This window comes from Stenella coeruleoalba, assembly GCF_951394435.1.
Source record: "Stenella coeruleoalba genome assembly, chromosome: 2".
NCBI lineage: Eukaryota > Metazoa > Chordata > Mammalia > Artiodactyla > Delphinidae > Stenella > Stenella coeruleoalba.
Window position 1 is genome coordinate 156,985,520 of NC_137147.1, and position 21,478 is coordinate 157,006,997.

Here is a 21,478-nt window from a genome sequence, read left to right on the forward strand (position 1 = left end):
TTCCCAAATTAATTCATAAAGGCAATGCTGTTCTGATAGAAATCTCATTAGAATGTAATAGATCCCAATTCATGCAGAGAAATAGAAGGCCCAGGACCGGGAAAGTAGTGTACCCATCAGGAAGCATTATGACTGAGCGTATAAGCTATTAAGATTCACTCCAAAGGTACAGAAATTACACAGCATTATATGGGTGCAAGTGTAGATAAATAGACGGTTGGAGTGAAATAGAGAACCCAGAAACCGACTTATGAGAACTTATTGTATCATAGGCGTTATGAAAGAATGGTGCTCTCAGCAAATGATGTTAGGGGTGGGGACAGTTGGCCAAATTACCTTATACCACATACATACAAAAATAAATTCTAGATGGGTTGAATATACAAATATGAAAAATGAAACTTTAAAATAGTTAAAAGAAAATACAGTAGAATGTTTTACAATCTGTTAAATTTCTTTATACATATGCCCACACATGTGTAGATTTTATATAAATACATAAGTATGATCCTGTACATGCTTTTTTTCCCTCAGTACAATCTTCTTTTTGCTTGGCAGTTTCTTCCCCCTTTCCTCTCTTCTCCCCATGTAAGTCCTTCCATTCCCCCAGTTCCACGCTAACCCATGTCACCAACACTGTATGTATCCCTCTATATTTTGCTCATATAATTATTCACAAATACACAGCCTCACAGATAAGATACACATAAGCAGGATTTTTGTTTAGTTTGCTTTTCAAAATTAGGATCATATTATTCATACTTTGCTGCATCTTCTGGATATAACCTTAGAATCAATAGAGATTTCTTGAGTTCTGTCACCTCATTTTTTAGTTTTTCCCAGTTCTGATTTATATTGTTCTTTCATGTCTTGTGTCATTTTCTTAATGTCTTTTTAGCTAAGTTCGAAATAGTATTTTATAGGTTTGCTCTGCATCTGTGAGCATTTCCTTTTGAGGTGACTTCATTCCCTGTAGGGATGTTATTCTGCCCCTTATTCTCTCTCTTTTTTCTTACAGTTATTTTGTGTAGAATTTGACTTGGGGAATTTTCTGTTCATTTTAATATGAATTTAGTTTTCCTGAACTTTTACAAAGAGGCTTGGTGCAGATAGCTTTTCTAACTTCATAGAGTTCCCTCTTTTGTTGTTTTCATGGGGCTTGCTTCTGAGACTTCCAGGCTCCATATATTTCCCCCACTTCTATCTGGACTTTATCTTTCCTTTTCTCAGTTGCCCCCATCCTGCTCTATGTTGATTCTGCTCTCAACAGTTTCTCCTCAGGGTGGGGCCAGGTCCTGGAAGGGAGCCCTGGCTTGTCAGTTTTGAGAGTTCACAAGAGCTAGGCTGTATCACAAGTAACCTGAAAAGTTATTTTGAGGTTTAAGGGAAGAAACGTTACTTAAGGATTCTTTTTCAGTATTGATTAAGGACCAGAACTTAAAGCTATATACACAGTTTTGTCACTACTGGCACCAGTAGGGCTGAATGAAGGTGATGAATGATAACTGGAAGGTACTCCCGGTACATGCATGTTCATTTTCCACCTGATAAATCCTGCTTCAGGCAACAAATCTTAATTACTTGGGCCATGAGAAAATGATATTTTTTTCCTAGTGAAATCAACCCCCCCATAGGATAAATAATATGTGTTCCTTTTTTAAGAAATTTGTTATCTTTATATATAAAACATATTTTACTTTTTCTCTAACAAGTATAGACTTGACTTACATAAGAGTTCTGTTCTGAAAAACTTTAGATAAGTAAGTTTTTTAATAGGGTGGAATCACTTCACAGCAAGGGATGATTTAGTCAGAGGGGACTTTTTAGAAAGTATATAGTATGTGCTGGCGATAATTTATGGGCAGCCCTCACAAAAATAATTTTCTTATGAATACAGCCTAAGACTTCACTTTTTAAAACTGATTTTTCTAGTTGTATGTGGTCTTTGTTTAATGGACTAACATGCATGCCTTCTATATAAGAATAAAATTTTTTCTTTTTTATAGAAAAGAAAACGAAGAGCAAAAGATGATGATGTCATAAGCCTTAGCAGCCTTGATCTGAAGGTAAGCCTTACTGCTCTGGCAAGGAAAAGCATTTAAGAGTATGCAGATAGCATTTTATTTCTGTGCTGTAAAAATAATGAATGCTGGGGTTTTTGCATTTTGCATTTTTTAAGTGCAAAACTGAATAATATTGGCTGTCACAGATCTCCTCCTTTTTCTGTTCTACTTCTTGGTTAAGAACAAGTAGAAAACCTCCCTCAGAATAATAGTGAACACAAACTCACATGCCTAAGGAGACCAGGCCTGTAGTCTATGCAGAGAAAGGAGTAGGTGGGGGACTGTGGTGAACTAGAAGGGCACCATGCCTCTCCTCAAGAGAGGTAGCTGCTCCTTTGCTCTAGCCCCCAAACCTAAAAAGCTATGCAAGCCAAACAACTTGTCTACAAGCCAGATGTAGCCCAGGGGTTTCCAATGTGTGATCTATGATAAACTAAAACCCAGTGCAAACTTAAAAATAATTATTTTTAATAATTGTAATAATTATTTTTAATTATTTAATTATGTAAATAATTATATTTAATAATGTATTGTAAATCAGTTATACTCAAATAAAAATTTTTAAAAAGAATAAGAAAAATGTAATAATATTTTTAAAAACTGCCCCCCCCCAAATAATCCTCTTCTGTAAAATTGTAGTTAAGTCCAAAACTCTGGCATCTTTGAAATTACTTATTTCATTTTTGTCAGTTGGCAAGTTTTACAGAACCATCTTGGTTTTAAGGAACCTTTTTAAAAAGATTGTTATGGAAAAGTTATACATTTTTAAAGTAAGATTTTAAAAAAATGTTTGACATCACGTTTAATGATGGCAGCTGCTGCTTTTTATTTTCTTTTTTAAAGGGTTGGAAAAAAATTTTTTTTTAAGATTTAATTTTTTATTTATTTTTGGCTGTGTTGGGTTTTCGTTGCTGCACACAGGCTTTCTCTAGTTGCGGTGAGCAGGGGGCTACTCTTCATTGTGGTGCACAGGCTTCTCCTTGCGGTGGCTTCTCTTGTTGCGGAGCACAGGTTCTAGGCGCACAGGCTTCAGTAGTCATGGCACGCAGGCTCAGTAGTTGTGGCGCACAGGCTTAGTTGCTCCATGGCATGTGGGATCTTCCCATACCGCGGATCGAACCTGGGTCCCCTGCATTGGCAGGCAGATTCTTATCCACTGCACCACCAGGGAAGTCCCTGCTTCTTTTTAAAGACAAGGTATTTTCTAAAAATTAAATTTTTATAGGTCTGCCCATCAACATTTTAGCAAATCTGGCAATCCAGATTTTGTGGGTATGTGTACATGTCTTTATAGAAGAATTATGTGTTTTAAGTGTTAGGCTGTTTGCAAAACAGTTTTAGTTACATTTTTTAAATCTTGTTTTCAAAGAAAGAAAAAGGTGTGAATGGCAACCCTGAGTATTTTTAGGTATGCTTCAAATGAAATCATATGCAGAAATAAGAGTTTGCCACAATAAAATCCATGGTCAGATCTACTTAAAGACAATCCTCCTTTTTTTCACCCCAGCTTCAGCAATAATTAATATACCATCAGATCAGTCTCATATCATCTATCCACTCACCTACCTTCCCCTGGATTATTTTGAAGCAAATCCTAGACATTGTATTATTTCATCTGTATCATCAGATTCAGTGTTCTCACTTTCCTTGATTGTCTTAAACATGTTTTGTTTTGTTTTTGTTCATTTTATCTGTTTGAATTGTAATTCATGTAAGGTCCATACAGGGGGATTGATTATATCTCTTTAGTATCTTTTGATATATAGGTTTCCTCTCTAGCTCTTTGTTTTCTTGCAAATTTTTGTTGTTGTTGAGGGAACCATGTCTTTTTTCCTGGGGAGCTTTCCACAGCCTGAAAAGTTGTGACTGCATCCCCATGGTATCATTTCCTGTGTTCCTCTTTTCTCTGTATTTCTGATAAATTGGTAGTTAGATCTAGAGAGTGTTTGGGGCTATTATGTACTTCCCTCAGAAGGTATGTAATGTCTTTTTGTGATGTTCCCAACATTAATTATCATTGCCTAGATCCATTTATTCATTGGAGGTTGCAAAGGGGTTATATTGTGCCTTTATCAGTCCTTTGTTTATTAACTGGAATACTTCTGTAAAGAGAAAATTCCCCTCATCAGCCTTGGTTACTCAAAGGTACTGATTTATAATAAAGGTAGGACAAGTGTTTGATTCCTTTCCTTTATCAGTTTTCAAAAATAATGAGTTTTATTCATTAAAATGCTCTAAAAGTAACTAATGATTTTTCTTTTTAATATTATTATGAACTTATGGATATGAACACATTTTTTGTGTTTTGATCCATTTTAGTTATTACTCTTACTATGCTCAAATTTTCCCATCTTCGGTCTCTGGGTGCTGCCTCAGGAGGGCTCCTATGTCCTTTTCCCCCAGCTTTATTAAGATATAATTGACATATAACATTGTATAAATTTAAGGTGTACAACGTTTTGATTACCTATGTCCTTTTGACATGACCCTCACCTTATATCTAGAGGCTAAATGGCCTCCTTTTCTTCCTGGATGACAGGTTATTCCAAGCCAACTTGTACATTTCTTTTTTTCCTGCTCCATACCTGGAATCGGTCATTTCTAAAAGCCCTGATTTTAGAGGCTAAAATCTGGGCATTTTGAACACTTGTTGCTACCAGTTGATCATTGTTTTTAGGCCTTTTTAATGGACAGAGCTAAAAATATATATATACTTTTTAAGATAAAATAAATTATGAGTTTATACTGATATTTTAAATTCAGTGCTAAAGGATCTTTTACTTAATCTCATTAATCTTACTGTCTAGATCTCTTTCACCTGCACCGAAAATCTGGTTTCTGTGGGACACTGACATAATTACTCACTTGATTTACCCTTGGTTCAAAGACAAATCTACATTATTACAAATTACTACCACATTACTACAAATGATAAAATTACTGAAAAAATTTTATGTTTCACATTTTTTGTTTTTTATATATAGGTTATAGTGAGGATATATAAATTTTATGTTTTAAAATTATTGAACTAGTTCTCTTCTATGTGTAGTTATGCCAACTCACTTTATTTGCAATTTTTAAGAATACTGCTTTTTAAATTTAATTTTTCTTATAACCATGTAACAATATTGTGTAGAATTTCAAAGTCAGTTCTACAAGATTCTTGTTTCTATCCCTGGCTCTTCTACCCTACTTCTTTCTTCTATACAAAATGTTTTTTTTTTCCTTTTATTAATTTCATGGTTTATCCTTCCACTTTTTAAAATTATAAGTAATTGCATATGTTGTATATCTCACTTTCTTGGATAAACAATAGCATGTTATCTTTCCTTATGTGTTCTGTTTTATTCTCTCCTTTTTGTTTTACTTGTATGTTTTAGCTTTGTTATATCTTTCAGTGTTTAGGAAGATTCATGTATTTGTTCTATTGGTTATCTTTCTATGATGCCTTCACTTCTCTCTTTTTGTCTATTGTAGATTTGTTCATTCCTGTGAGCATTGTTTTAATTAACTAGCACCTCTTCTCCCTCCTCTCCTCTCCTCTCCTCTGACTGAAGTAATCTCTCTTTATTCTAAGTTAATATATTTAAAGTAATAAGTGCTTATTTTACTTTTCATGTACACTCATCATTCTCCATTTTTAAAAAAATAGTTTTGCTGTTATCTCCAGGGTTAGCACATTCAGCCATTATAAACTATGCTGTGTACCCTGATAACCACCATTTAGACTTAGTTCTACAGGTAAGTATATATTTAATGATCAGCACCAGTCCTTATATCTATACCTTTTTAGGTTTTTGGTTTTCTGAAGCTCATTCTTTAGCACAAGGGTCAGCAAACTGTGGCCCAGAAGCCATATCTGACCTGCCCATTTATTTACATATTGTTTATGGCTGCTTTTAAAAACACTACAGTGGCAGAAGTTGAATAGTTGTGACAGAGACCATGTGACCTGCAAAGGCTAAAATATTTACTGTTTTTTTTTTACAGAAAAAGTTTGCTGACCCCTGCTCTAGAGTTGAGTAAATTCAGAGGAAGTGTTCATGGGAGCAGTATTCCCTGAGTTATTGAATGTTCATATCAGTTTGTTTGCAGCCTTTATACTTGAAGGTTAGTTTGGATGAATATGAAATCTAAGGCTCATATTTTCTTTCCTTGAATATATTAAATATTTTACTCCATTGTTTTCTGGTATAAAGTGCCACTGTTGAAAAGTTATAATAATATAGTTTCAAGTCATCTTTTGTTTTAGGAGCATTTTTTCTTGAATTATAGTTTTTGGTATTTTTTCTATTGTTTTTGCCTCTCTTCCCTGCCCTTTATACTTAGGTTGGGTCTTCTTTTTGTATCTTTTTATCACTTTCTTTCAAAACATTTTTTTGTCTTTTTTATTTTTAAATTCATCTTCCTTTTTTACCTTCTTTTTCTCTCAATGCATTAGTCATTGTTTTTTTTCATTCTGAAATAATTTTATTTTTAATTCTTTCCTTCTATCACTTCATTTCAAATCCTCCTTTCTCCACTTACCTAATTTCTGAACTTTATGTTCTTTCATAGCTTCTATAATTTTCATTTATTTTAGGCTATAAAGACATTATTCTACTCCACATTTTGTTTTCTTATAGTAGTTTTAAATGGGTTTCATGATTCTTTTATGAAGTACATTAAGTTTTCCTTTCCTGTATTTTTAGGTGAGAGGAGTGGGCCATGGTAGCCTGTTTTCAGCTTCATGACTCTAGAGCCCCTCTTGTGTTGTTTTCACAAGTGATTTTTAAAAGTATGGCCTCTTTGTCTTGTTTATGGTTTCCTTTGCTGTGCAAAAGCTTTTAAGTTTAATTAAGTCCCATTTGTTTGTTTTTATTTCTGTTACTCTAGGAAGTGGGTCAAAAAAGATCTTGCTGTGGTTTATGTCAAAGACCATTTTTCCTCTAAGAGTTTTACAGTTTCTGGTCTTACAGTTAAGTCTTTAATCCATTTGGAGTTTATTTTTGAATATGGTGTTAGGTAGTGTTCTAATTTCATTCTTGTACATGTAGCTGTCCAGTTTTCCCAGCACCACTTATTGAAGAGGCTGTCTTTTCTCCATTGTATGTTCTTGCCTCCTTTGTCCTTAGAAAACTAAAAATAGAACTACCATATGACAAGCAATCCCACTACTGAGAATATACCCTGAGAAAACCATAATTCAAAAAGAGACATGTACCACATGTTCATTGCAGCACTATTTACAATAGCCAGGACATGGAACCAACTTAAATGTCCATCGACAGATAAATGGATAAAGAAGATGTGGCACATATATACAGTGGAATATTACTCAGCCATAAAAAGAAACGAAATTGAGTTATTTGTAGTGAGGTGGATGGACTTGAGTCTGTCATACAGAGTGAAGTAAGTCAGAAAGAGAAAAACAAATACCGTATGCTAACGCATATATATGGAATCTAAAAAACAAAATGGTACTGATGAACCTAGTTGCAGGGCAGGAATAAAGAGGTAGACATAGAGAATGGACTTGAGGACATGGGGTGGGCGGGGGCAAAGCTGGAATGAAGTGAGGGTAGCATGGACATATATACACTACCGAATGTAAAATAGTTGGCTGGTGGGAAGCAGCAGCATTAGCACAGGGAGATCGGCTCCATGCTTTGCGATGACGTAGAGGGGTGGGATAGGGAGGATAGGAGGGAGGCTCAAGAGGGAGGGGATATGGGGACATGTATATGCATATGGCTGATTTGCTTTGTTGTGCAACAGAAACTAACACAGTATTGTGAAGCAACTATACTCCCATAAAGATCTATTAAAAAAAAAAGTATGGGGCTTTTCCCTGGTGGCGCAGTGGTTGAGAGTCCACCTGCCGATGCAGGAGACACGGGTTCATGCCCCAGTCCGGGAAGATCCCACATGCCACGGAGCGGCTGGGCCCGTGAGCCATGGCTGCTGAGCCAGCGCGTCTGAAGCCTGTGCTCTGCAACAGGAGAGGCCACAACAGTGAGAGGCCCGCATACCAAAAAAAAAAAAAAAAAGTATGGCCTCATGTTTTCTGAAATCGTTCGTTTCTGCTCCCTTTCTCTTTTATCTGGACTGTTTCTTGTCTTTGCTTCTGTTAACCTGTTCTGCTCAATTTGGATCCTACTCCTAGAAATTTTTCTCAGTGCAGTGTTAGTTTCAAGAGTTTCTGTGGCCCAGACTGCTCCAGCACCAATAAACCTTGTTACTTGGGAGTGCTCTTGCCCATGGCGTGAGGCTTTGGTCCTTGGAATCCTTCCCAGTTTAGACCACTGTTCGCAGTGCACCACTGTGGGGGTTCCCCTATTCTTGGGGCCATCAGACAAGCCCAGTTGCCTTCCCTTTGCTTCTCTGTGCACAAATGCTGAAACCATGTGGGTCTCATAGCTGTTCAGTTTGCCTCCATCTGACCAACAAAAGGTGTGGGGGGAAGCACTCTCATTTTTGGTGTTTATTGGGTTTTCTGTTTTGCTATGGTAGTCGCTCTATCTGCCTTTTCTTTTTCTTTAAAGAGTGAAGACCTGTCAAAGATTAGTGTATTAATGTATTGATGAGTAAGCCAACAGAATGGTAAAGCTGGTCAAAGAGCTATAGGAAACACTGAAGTATTCTAATAACTGAAATAAGGAATGGTGGAGTACAATTGCTAAATTTGATACAAAATAGATTAATAGCCTCATCTACATGTCTGCCTACCAAATATATTTACATTGCTATCAGTCCCTACAGAGTTAACATCTACCCTTACAGAGTTGTAACAAAAAAACCTTAATAGCAAATAGTGAATCAAGCAAAAGGTACATAGCCCTAGAAAATGAGATAATCTAATGAAAAAGCATTCGGGCATCCTTTTTGTCTGGTTTCAAGTTTTGGTATTTTCTGCCTCATTCTTTCCTTAATTTTATTGCCTTTCTAATTCTGATTTATGTCCCTTCATAGCTAATTTTGGAATATTATAGTTTTTGTGAGTATGTTTTTCTACCATGCCTTTATTTTTTTTTTTTTATTTTTTTTTTTGGCTGCGTTGTGTCTTCGTTGCTGTGCGTGGGCTTTCTCTAGTTGCAGTGAGCAGGGGCCACTCCTCGTTGCAACACATAGGCTTCTCACTGCGGTGGCTTCTCTTGTTGCGGAGCACAGGCTCTAGGCGCGCAGGCTTCAGTAGTTGTGGCACGCGGGCTTCAGTAGTTGTGGCTCACGGGCTCTAGAGCACAGGCTCAGTAGTTGTGGCACACTGGCTTAGTTGCTCTGCAGCATGTGGGATCTTCCTGGCCCAGGGCTCGAACCTGTGTCCCCTGCATTGGTAGGTGGATTCTTAACCACTGCGCCACCAGGGAAGCCCCAATGCCTTTATTTTTTGTAGGGATGTTTTTTCCCCTATATCTTTTTTTAATATAAAAACTTTGTATTGGATTTGATTATGATTCTTTTTCTTGGTCATTGTTATGTGAAAATAGTTTTAGAAAGAAGGAATGAGTCAGCAGAGCTTCATGACTCTAAAAATTCCTCTTCTGTTAGGACTCTGTGCTTTCACTGCCAAGGGCCCAGGTTCAATCCCTGGTTGGGGAACTGAGATCCCACGAGCTGCACTGTGTGGCTAAAAAAAAGAAAGAAATGATAAATATATAGATATACTTTCTGAGTTCTCCAGGACCTGTTTTTCTCCTCAACTTTTATCTGAACTTTTTCTTTCCTGTATCTGTCAGCTCTACTCTACTGTGTTTGTATTTGAAATCTTCCCAGAACCTGCTCCATGTGTAGGGCTTTGTCCTTTGAGTGAGCTTTGAAAGTCCATTACGCTCAGGTGTTCCAGTCACAAACTCCTTACTGTCACCCTTGAGTATATAAAACTCTTTCCAGTTGCAGTTGCTATTCTCAGAATGGCTTGCCTCACTCTGCAGTGAGGAGCTGTTAATAGTTTTGGGGATTCTTCTCTACTCAGATCTGGCAGATGTTTTGTTATTCTTCTCTGCTTTCTCATCCGATACCATATAGGTCTTAGAGTTGTTGTTAGTTTATCCATGTTAACGTGTATTTTTGGATTCATGGAGATGTATATCTTGTTACAGAGTGCTGTGCATATTGACTTTGGGTTTTGGTTTTGCTGTACTTGCTCTACATGTCCTTATGGAAGGATTTGGAAAAATTGTAAAACTGTACCACTGCCACCACCTTATTCCCAGAATTCTGCCTCATGTTATTTTGTTCCCAGTGTGGTGAAAGGCAAATTCAGCATTCTTCTAAACCTAATGTAATTTTAGCAGATTTTATTGACATTGAATTTACTGGAATTATTTGAATTACTATAATTTTTAGGGTAGATATTATATTATGAACTAATACTCACCAACTAGGCAAATGGGCTTTCTCTAGTTGCGGTGAGCAGGGGCTACTCTTCGTTGCAGTACGCAGGCTTCTTATTGCAGTGTCTTCTCTTGTTGCAGAGCACAGGCTTTAGGCACGTGGGCTTCAGTAGTTGCAGCATGCAGGCTCAGTAGTTGTGGCTCACGGGCTCTAGAGTGCAGGCTCAGTAGTTGTGGCGCAAGGGCTTAGTTGCTCCACGGCCTGTGGGATCTTCCCAGACCAGGGCTCGAACCCGTGTCCCCTGCATTGGCAGGTGGATTCTTAACCACTACACCTCCAGGGAAGCCCTCTTTTTTTTTCTTTTTAAATTCCACAAACATTCATGGAGCACCCACAATGTTCCAAGCACCATACTGGACCTTAGAGATAAGATTATATACAAACAGGAAACAAGAACCTCTGACAAAATCATGCCTGCATAGATTACAATAGACTGTGCAGAAGTACCAGTTGGTATTAGAAGGAGGAATGAGAGTAATAGAAGATATTTTGCAGGTCTTGGTTTGGAGTTGGGTTGTTATGAAAGCAAATGTGAACTTAGGAAGACCAACCCAGATAGAGAAGGGGCATCTACAAATACCAGGAATTAAAATCAGTTATATTAATATAATGATGAACAAATGATTTGGAAAGAGTCAAAGAAATATAGGAGAACGAAGAAATGAAGTACAGAAGGTTAATTGGCCACTTAGTTGAAAGCTATAAATGATAGGCTGAAGAATTTATTGATCTCACATGAAAATCAACAGAAACAACATTCTGGATTCTTGAAATGATTTTCTGAAGTATAGTCTTTCCATCTGTATAGAAAGTATGGGTTAGTAATGGTCTGGTATAGGTTAGTAATGGTCTGGTATAGTCTAGAGGCCTTGAATTGGAGTAATGGCTGTGGAAATGAAAACAGCATTCCTAAGGTTCCATCTTTATCAATCTTTTCTTCTTAGTTTCCTTCTCGGAGAACTCATTCAGTCAGTAGATGCTGCTGTCTAAAACTGATGACTCCTAGTCTGAATCCTTAAGCCAGATCACAGTCCTAATGTTCAGAACTTTTTATCCAATTGCTTCTAGGGGTTTGTAACTGGCCTCCCTGCCTATAGCCTCTTTATGGTGCCATATTGATCTTTCTTCACAACTTGGTCTTTTTAGTACCTTGCTTGAGTTCTTTCAGAAGCTGTTTATTGCTTTAAAGATAAAAATCAAATCTTTCACTTAACATATAAACCCCTTTATGATGAGTTTCCCTACTCCATCGCTCCAGAATTTTTCGTATCATACTTCCTATTCCCTTTCCTTTGCACATCCTCATTCCCTTTCTTTACCTGGCTTATGCCTCTTTATCCGCTATTCAGGCATTATCTCCAGGAGCCCTTCCCAGAGTCTTACCTCTCTTTGTGTATTTCATGCCCCCACCCGCCTAGGGTGGCTACTTCTCCTATATGCCCCTTGGTAGGGAGAATTGAATGGGGAAGGAGCAAGTTAGGATTCCATGAGGAGGAAAGAAGTTAGCAATGAAGTTCACAGTAGCATTAAGCTGTATATATACCTTGAAAATAATGACCGGCCAAAACAGAGTGCTCGACCCTGCCGGCAGGTCAGAGTCACCTGGGAGCTTTTAGGGGAAGAAATGTGCTGCTGGACCTTATCCCAGACTATGTGAAAGTGGGGTGATGGTGTAAGGAATGAGGGTGGATGACATTGGGACCTAGGAACATCTGGGGAGGAGGGAATTTGTTTGGTTTTTTTGTTTGTTTGTTTTTAAGATGTCCAGGTGATTCTTGCTTATAGCCAGGGTTGAAAACTACTGAGTTAGAGTATGGCATTCTTAAACTTATCCTTCCCCCAAAAATAGATACTATGTCGACTCCCCAACCCGTTTTTTGCGTGGGCTTTCATCTAAGTACAATAGTTAGTATGTAATAAGCTAAATGTAATCAGTTCGTATGATCATTTAATGCCTGTTGCTGAAAATCATTCACTTTATTTACCTCTATATTTCATAGCCATCTGTTTGATGAATGAACAGATAAGTAATATTGGTCAAATAAATGAAATAAGACCTTGGATTTGGGTAAGGATGTAACATGAGCATTGTGTTATGTATTTTGACTTAGGATATCTTATATGAAGAATTTAGTATTAATTGAATTATCATGTGATGCATCATTGGCTATGAAGCTGTGATTGCTTATCAAATTTGTCTCTAAGTAAAATTTCAGCACTAGCTTTTATCAGGTTGTCTTACTACTGTGGTATGTATAAGTTTATTCATTTAAAAAAAAAACACATTCCAAAGGTGTTTCTCAGGTCTGTTTCCTAGCAGCCATAACCTTGCCTTTTTCTTCTGATAGGAAGAGTCAGAAGTGACTGTTTACTTTGTTAATGTGAAATAATACTGGGATGAGTAATACTGAGTCATTTTTATGACTGAAGTTCTTTAACTCTGATAGTCAGTGATCAAAAAACAAACCAAAACACTTCAGAAGAAATCTTTTAAAATATATGAACGGTTCGTTCTTTTTCTCAACGTTCAGATTTGGGGATCTCATTTTCTTAAAAGTTAAATAGCCTATTGAAGTGTTATATTTTGAGTATTGCTGTACTGTGCAATTTTAGATTAAGCCTAATACTAAATTATGTATTTTATTCCTTAATAACTATGACAGGTAATTGGTTATTTTCCTGGGGCACAGATTTGAAAAGTTTGAAGCTAGCTGACACACAAAAGCTGGTGACTTAACTTATGAATAAGACTACCTTACCACCCTTCACTTGGCATTTTGATATAACTTGTTGAACAAGGCTACCTTACCGCCCTTCACTTTGCATTTTGATATAACTTGTGATCTCTACTGGTTGCCCTGTAAAATAATAAAACATTGTTTCTCTGTGACAAAAGTCCAGAAAATAAAGCCAACTGCTGGTACAGGTGATAAAAGTTAAGAGAAACCAAAGGTATATCAAAATGGTTCCTCTTAACTTAAAATATAAAAATTAAATATAAAACAATTATTCCTGATAATGCTCTAAAAAGCCATTAATCCAGAGCTATTTATCCTTAAACTTAATCATTCCTAGATAGCTATGAATCATTCCTAGACTGCTATGTGCATCTAAATACTTTTGTGTGCTTTTTAATTGTAAAAGTAACACACAAATGCATTGTCCTTGTACAAAAGTAAAGCAACTTTTTCAAGTCCTCTCTTATCACCTCCATCCTCTGAGGCAACCAGTTATTATTTTATGTGTTCCAGGTCCTTTTCTGTTTATTTACCTACTTTCACACAGGGTGTATAATGGTGACATATATATGATTATCCTGTACTTATGCTATAGCTTGCTTTTGCTATTTATATCTTATCACTACATATAGGGCTACCTCGTGCTTTTTTTTTTTTTAATAGTATTCCATATTATTAAAGTACCATAGTCTACTTAACCAGTCCTTTAAGTATGGCCCTTTAGTATATTTTTCTTTTCTTTCCACATTAAAAATAATGCTTAATGTACCTCTTGCTTGTGCACAAAGGAGGGACCATGCTTATGTCTCTAATACAGTTACCCAGAAGTGGAATTGCTGGGTTGCAAATTTCAGTTTTGATAATACTATTCATTTGCCTTCCAGAAAAATTTGATAGATTTTCACTTCTCCATCAGTCTATGATAATAAACATATCCCTATACTCTTGTTAGCCCTGGATTTTATTAATATGTAAAACCTTTTTCCAATTGTTGTGATAGACAACCAGACAGAAAATTAATAAGGAAATAGAGAACTTGAACACCACCATAAACCAATTGGACCTAACAGACAAATACAGAACATCTTACTGCAAAACAGAGGAATATATATTTTTCTCAGGTGCACATAGAGCATTCTCCAGGATAGACTATATTTTAGGCCACAAAACAAGTCTTAATAAATTTGAAAAGATAGAAATTATGCAAAGTACTATTCCAATCACAGTGGAATGAAACTAGAAATCAGTAACAGAAGGAAAACTGGAAAAATCACAAGTAAGTAAAAATTAAACAACATACTAGTAAACAGCTGATGGGTCAGAGATGAAATCACAGGGGAAATTAGAAAAGACCTTGAGACAAATGAAAATGAAAGCAAAATATACCAAAACTAATGGGATGTAGCAAAAGCAGTGCTAAGAGAGAAATATATAGCTCTGAATGCTCACATTAAAAAGAAAGAAAAAAAAAAAAAAGAAAGAGGGGCTTCTCTGGTGGCGCAGTGGTTGGGAGCCCGCCTGCCAATGCAGGGGACACGGGTTCGTGCCCCGGTCCGGGAAGATCCCACATGGCGCGGAGCGGCTGGGCCCGTGAGCCATGGCCACTGAGCCTGCGCGTCCGGAGCCGGTGCTTCGCAACGGGAGAGGCCACAACAGTGAGAGGCCCGTGTATCGCAAAAAAAAAAAAAAAAAAAAAAAAGAAAGATCTCAAATCAACAACCTAACTTCACACTTTAAGGAACCAGAAAAAGACAAACAAGCTAGACTCAAAGCTAGCAGAATGAAGGAAATAATAAAGATTAGAGTAGACTGAAATAAAATAGGGAATAGAACAGTCAAGAGAGAAATTGAGAAAAATCGATGAAACTAAAATATGTTTCTTTGAAAAGATCAGAGTTGACAAACCTTTAGGTAAAATGACTAAGGAAAAAAAAGACAAGACTCAAATTACTAAATTCTAGAAATGAAAGTGGAGATATTACTACCAATTTACAGGATTAAAAAGGATTACAAGAGTACTATGAACAATTGTACACTAATAGAATGGATAACCTAGATGAAGTGGACAAATTTCTAGAAACACACAACCTACCAACCTACCTAATCTAAAGATTAATATTTAATTCAGCATTGTGAAATTTTCTTGTTTTTTAGTTTATTTTCATCCTTTTATTCTCTGGTCTCTGCTTCTAAAACTCCTATTCAGAAGATTTTGGAATATCTGGAACATCTTGAATTACTTTATATGTTTATTACTCTCTTTTATTCTTCCATTTTTTCTTTCTTTTTTTTTTTTAATTCTTCCATCTCTTAGTCTTTTGTACTATTTTCTGGGAGAATTCCTTAATGTGCTAATTTCTCATTAGTGCCTGTTCTGCTATTTAGCCTAACTATTGACATTTTTATTTTGACAATTTCTTTTTAATTTCCACAATCTCTAGTTCTTTGTTTTGTTTTCTCATAATAGTCTTTTTTTTATTAATATACTTTCTCTGTTAGGTTTCTGGGGATATTAATTATATTTCTTTTAACATCTCCTATTTGCTCTACTAACTAATATAAAATAAGCCATAAATCAAATGAAATTATGCTACGGCCAGTGAAGCTTGTTTAGAAGTTATGAACTCTAACTTTTGGACTTAACAGTTGTGTGTTACTAGTTGTTTGACTGTATAACTTATATAGCCATTCTAAGCCTCTGTTATCTGTACTTAAAGATAAAATTTTAATCTCAAACTTCATTCGTAGCTCTTCTCCACTCCCCAGCATATTCGATCTTCATTCATTCATTCACTCACTCATTTCTATCAATATATTTTGGAGCTCCTACTATGTGCCAGACACAGAGAGCAAAACAGTCTTTGCCCTCATGAAGCTTACATCCTATTGGGGTCATAGATTATAGCTGTCTGCGACTCTAGAAATTTGTGGGGGAGACATGTATTCTAGTCTTTGAATACCTCTCTTCACCTCCTTAAGACCCAGTCTCCTCCAGGATGTTAGGCAGGGAGAAAGGACTGGAAATAAGATAGTCACCTTACTGGATGAGATTACAATCCTTTTCATTGTTGGCTGTAACTTCTGTTCTAAATTTCCCTCTATGGGATCAATGAGAATGAGTGATGGCTAATGAGGAATCCATTCTGGGAAACTCCCCTAGGTATTGGTAGTCTCTTGCAAGATTTAGCCACATCTTTTTGATGACCTTAGCAAGCATCATACCAACAGCCCTTCCAGTGCATGCTACCATCCCAGGGTAGGGTCTGCCTACCCTGATGCAACCATGCCAGTAAGACCAACTCCCCAGTCTCTTCTCTGTTCCTCATACTGGTAGAACCGGAAACTCATGTGGAGTCAGTGCCATATTGGCCCTCTCTGCTATTGAGAGTCCCTAAAGGATGGAGGGCTTGAGGAGGAGAGAGAATAATCTCTTTCCATGAAAAGTGCAGGGCCCCAAAGACCAACAGCTTTATTTCTCAGGCCTTTTCTTATTTTGCTGGGATAGTCCCAGGGAGAGACCTGCTGATATGCACAAGATAAATCATCCTGTTTAACTAATGCCTCCAGAATACTAGCACCTCTGTACTCTTGATAAGCATTAACATGAGACAGGGATTCTCCCACTTTGTGCACACTCCGAAGGTCCATCTGCATGCCTCTTCTCCAAAATATTTTGTCTCAATCTTTCTGATTTTGCTCCTTCCAAGTCCCTGACCAATCAGCCAGACCATTCACCACTTCTCAGGGGCCTGTATGGATCAGTACTTCATGCCCTTTCTCCCTTTGTATAAAGTGAACAGCCACATGTGCTGCCTACAGCTCTACCCACTGGGTAGAGCTTTACCATCCCTAAATGGGTCCGTAATCGTGCTCAAAACAACAGATGAAGCTATCCACCCGTGAACTAGGGCCAAGTTTTTCTCCTATGTTAGTTGATTATTGAGAACCCCACCCCACCCCCACCAACAGATGAGGAGTTGAAGGGGAAATTTCAGTGTAATGTACCGGGTAACATGGCAATCTGTTCAGTAATTTACTTATGCCCTTTGGACTGGCTCAGGCCTGATTCCAAATGACCATTTCCATGGTACCTGGCCAATCCTGTGACTCAGTTGGTATACTTGGCCTTGTTCATTTGGGGCGGCTCTAATTGCATTAGTCACATGATGTAACGTGGGCAGGTCCTCAGTCTTTACTATGGCTGCTAGCACACCAGGAGCTGCTGTTCAAACAGCAAGTGGTTTCCTGCCATGGAAAGCATACCTAGCTTCAGAACCCTAGGAATCTGCATTGAATTTCTCTTCCTGGCCTTGCCAAAGACGTCACACAGCATCTTTGTCTACCATAGACATCTCAAGCTTGATCAGATACACTGGCTCACATGGCCTGCAGGGCACCTGACACCCAGCCTGGACCTGCTACAGTGGCCTCTCTTGCTCTGGATCCTACTCAAAACTGTGAGCGTTTCAGATTACCTCATTAATGGGTCAGAGCAGAATTTCCATGTGCAGTATCTGCTCTCTTCAACCTAGTGCCATGCCTCTTTCTTAGTGCTGGGATGCAAGGTGCAACAATTTGACCTTTACCCAGGAGGGGAGATCCCAGAAAGCCTCAGGCCATTGGACCTATTAAAATTTTTCTAATATGGCAGCCCTTGAATTTTCTTGGCATGCATTTGACTTCCTAGACTGTCCAGAATACTTGTCATTTCCCATTCACCACATCCTGTTAGTATGGTGTCATCAGTATTCTAGACTAACATGATGCTCTATGGGATGTCAAGGTCCTTGTGGACTCTGTGACAGAGAACAAAAATGTTAACAGCCTCAGGACATGAAATGTAGAGTGCTGTCTTTACCACGTAAAAGATAACTACGTTTGCTCCTTACTAATGGTTATTGAAAAGAACACACAGGCTAGATTAATAGCTGTATACCAAATACTAGAGATGTGTTGATCTGTCCCAGTAAAGGTTCTACATCTTGCACAACAGTTGAGATTAAAGCTCCCACTTAAGTTTTCAGTGGTCCACTGTTAGCCATCACAGGCCATCTCGCTGCAGGAGGCACACAGATCAACTGAATGGAGATACAGTAGAGACTACCACTCCTACCTGCTGTAATTCTGATGGCCATCTCTGCGTTTTCTCTCGGTGTGCAATATTGCTTCGGTTTATTACCTTGGCCCAGGTGTAGGGGGTGAAATTTCAGGGGCTCCCACTTGGCCTTTCCCTCTGTAATGACTCTGAGAACTTGAAGGTTACCACCTACTTTTTCAGGCTTTTAAAGCAATTAACAAAAGCCAGCCAACTCTGCAATCCTTACAATTACTATTGCCCCCATGTTGTTCATTTGTCACCACTGCTATACATATGTCATTGCTTCACTGCTCCATCTGTACCCAATTCATATCTTGGTCCTTATCACCATTTTATCAATGAGTGACCAGTTCCAGAATCCCATCCGGTGTGTCTAATCTCTAGTGCCAGTCTCAGTGTCAGTGTCTTAGCCGGTGTTCCCTCCAGAAATCAGAGCCTGAGACGTGAGATAATTGACAGGTAGTCTCTTTTCAGGTGTGGTGCCAGGGAACAAGGAGGCAGCTCATGCACACATCTAATTATGGGACCTTCTAAAGAGCCATGTAAAATACACCACACAGTTGTCTTCTCAAGGGTCTGAAGAGGGGCTTTTATCCACTAGCTCCTGTGCTCCATTAGTCAATGGCTGTCCCATGGGGTGTTAATCCCTCACACTTCCAGGCTACACGTGTAAATGCCACACTCGGCATCCGAGAAGCCAAGGGTGGAAAGCAAGAGGGGCGCAGCTGAGGCCAGGACCTGTTGGAGGCGGGGCTGGTTGCTGCAGCAACAACTGGAGTAAGAAATGAGCTGAGAAAACAGGAGACCGGTGCGAGACAGTGTTGTTGGTCGTCAGGTTTTGACCTTAGCTGAGTTTCAGGGAAAAAAGGCAGAAAATCCCACTCAACATTTTGTTACATAAGTATAAGCGATCTTTACATGATACTGGAAGATCCCTGTGTACTTGAAATAAAAAGTCACCACTAACAGCACCAATACTCAGTTTTATTTGCTGCTTGTATTATCATTGCAAAAAGAACCATGGTTTTGATAACACCAAGCTTCTTAGTCTTTCTAATAGTATTAACTGATCTGAGTTGATCTTTTCCCAAAGTAAATTCTTAGTAAAGCTTGGACATACTGAAATTTTAATCCAAATGACTTTTAAGAACTCAAATCCACGTACAACTTCATTACTAACTTCTTTCATACTCATCTCATCCAAATGTAACTGCCTGTTTTAGTGTTGTTTTTAAACTTATTACTAGATATTTTAGAACTCTGATTCCTCAGAAGTTCCATCTTGTTAATATTTCAATCAGTGTTTCCTTTTTTAGTAAGATTTGAAATTCTGTTTTTAACTAACCTATTTTTAGTGAGATACATAGTAGTTATTTGTAATCTTGAACTCGAGAGTTTTAAAATGGAACATCGTTTTTTTATATTTAGAAAAAGTCCTTAAAATATTTCTTGTGAACTGTGGAATCTTTTTATACACTTGTACAATTTTAAAATATATGTTTAATTTATCAATATAAAACATGAGAGCTACATAGGGCTAAAGATAAAAATTTTACTATCAATATAAGCCCTTACAAACATAAAGTGGAAAAAAGTAGGTTGGCAATTGCATTTCACAATATCCCTTGTAGAGGGCAGCAGAGAGCTTAGATTTTTGTTTTTTCTTACCCATAATAAGGCTTTCCTAGCCTAAGTTCCAATTGCTTGTTATTGTTCCAGACAAAAGTAAATAAAAACAAATATCTGTACCAAAAAAAGTAATGATTATTCTTCAGCTTTAATTTATTTCTAAATTCCAGAATTCTAATTTCACATTAAAAGGAGAAAAACGGTAAGTAGGGTAATAGTCCTTTTTCTGTAGAGAAGGAAACATCTCTCTCTTTACCTTATTCAAATTTTAGGAAAGGAAGCATTGAAGGCTCCATACAAACAGAAGAACAGAGGCTATAACTAAACCTGGTTTTTGGAAAACAGTAATTTTATCAAAAACTTGATTTCTTAAACAAAGCTGCATTATTATTTTTAGATAACACAGTTATGTTTTTAAGTTTATAAACTCTAGATTTTCTACACAAAGAAAAGACACTCAACCAATCTGTGTTTCAATTGTAGAAAGTCATATAAATAATTGCTATTAATAACATGATCAGTAAAGTAAACCATTGATTGAAATAGGATCTCTTCTAAAACTTAAGCAGCTGGAACTATTTTGTTACTATCTTTTTATTTACCTGCCTATAATACAAGTAATCTCTCTACTGTGGTTTTATGCTTTCCTTCTCTATAAAATGTTGGCAGTTATTTAGCAAAACTAGCCTGGGACTAGGAGATTGGGTTTTAAACCCAGCTCTGCTCCTAACTCGTAGAATGACAACTAGCAGTGCCTGAGCACTGAGCTGTACAGACCGGTGCTGAAGGTGGTACACGGATTGTCTCACGGGGAAGAGACGTTGCAGCCACAGTTGAGCAGACCAGATTCAAACCTGTTCAGCCACTGATGACCCATGCAACTTGGGACAAGTTTCTTAAACTTTCTGAGTTTCCTCCATCTGTAAAATGAAGGTAATAATACATACTTCATAAAGTTGGTTGAATAAGATAATATGCATAAAGCTCCTGGCACAGAGTAAGGACTCACATTTCCTTTTTCTTTTTCCTCACTATCCAGTTTCCTCCTAAGAAAACTGAGGAGGATGAATTAATGATCACAAAGGACCTTTTCAGCCCTTGTATTTTATAGAGCATTGTTAGAGTCAAGATTCTCTCAGGCTCATGGCTCAGAGTGCTAACTGAACATTCCTTGTCCATTGTTGCTCTTATAGATGCTGTCTACAGTTGTCTGAATTATATTTAGACCACAAACCTGAACATCCAAAATGAAACTAAGATTTTAGGTTTGGTGAGCTGGGATTTTTCTACTGGGACTATTCCCTATTAGACCCTACTTGGTTTTTGCAGGCTATTTCTGCATTTAAGACTTCTACCTTTACCCTTCGGATCCTTACTGAAGGAGAGAAATGAAAGATATCCTTTCCCCTCGTTACCGTGGTCTTACCTCTATCAGAACTAAATAGAAAAACATAGTTTGGAGAAAGACATCAGGTAAGAGACCATGAGAATGCCCTAGCAACTTCTTTCCTCACTCCCACTCTGCATAAGTCCTTTATTCCCTTATGAAACTAAGTAGCCATAAAGTATTGGCCTTA

At 37.5% G+C, this 21,478-nt stretch overlaps 1 protein-coding gene across 2 annotated transcripts in view; it reads left to right on the forward strand.

Moving 5' to 3' along the window:
• Positions 1-21,478, forward strand: part of NET1 (neuroepithelial cell transforming 1) — a 54,198-nt gene that overhangs the window by 16,970 nt on the left and 15,750 nt on the right. The window contains exons 1-2 of one of the 2 annotated variants that reach the window (XM_079914592.1): positions 2,037-2,066; positions 6,054-6,173. In XM_079914592.1, coding sequence (XP_079770718.1) covers positions 6,135-6,173 — 39 coding nt within the window. In that variant the 5' untranslated portion in view covers positions 2,037-2,066; positions 6,054-6,134. Of the gene's footprint in view, positions 1-2,006; positions 2,067-6,053; positions 6,174-21,478 lie in introns of those variants that run through there. The other variant, XM_079914590.1, reaches the window with a different exon arrangement.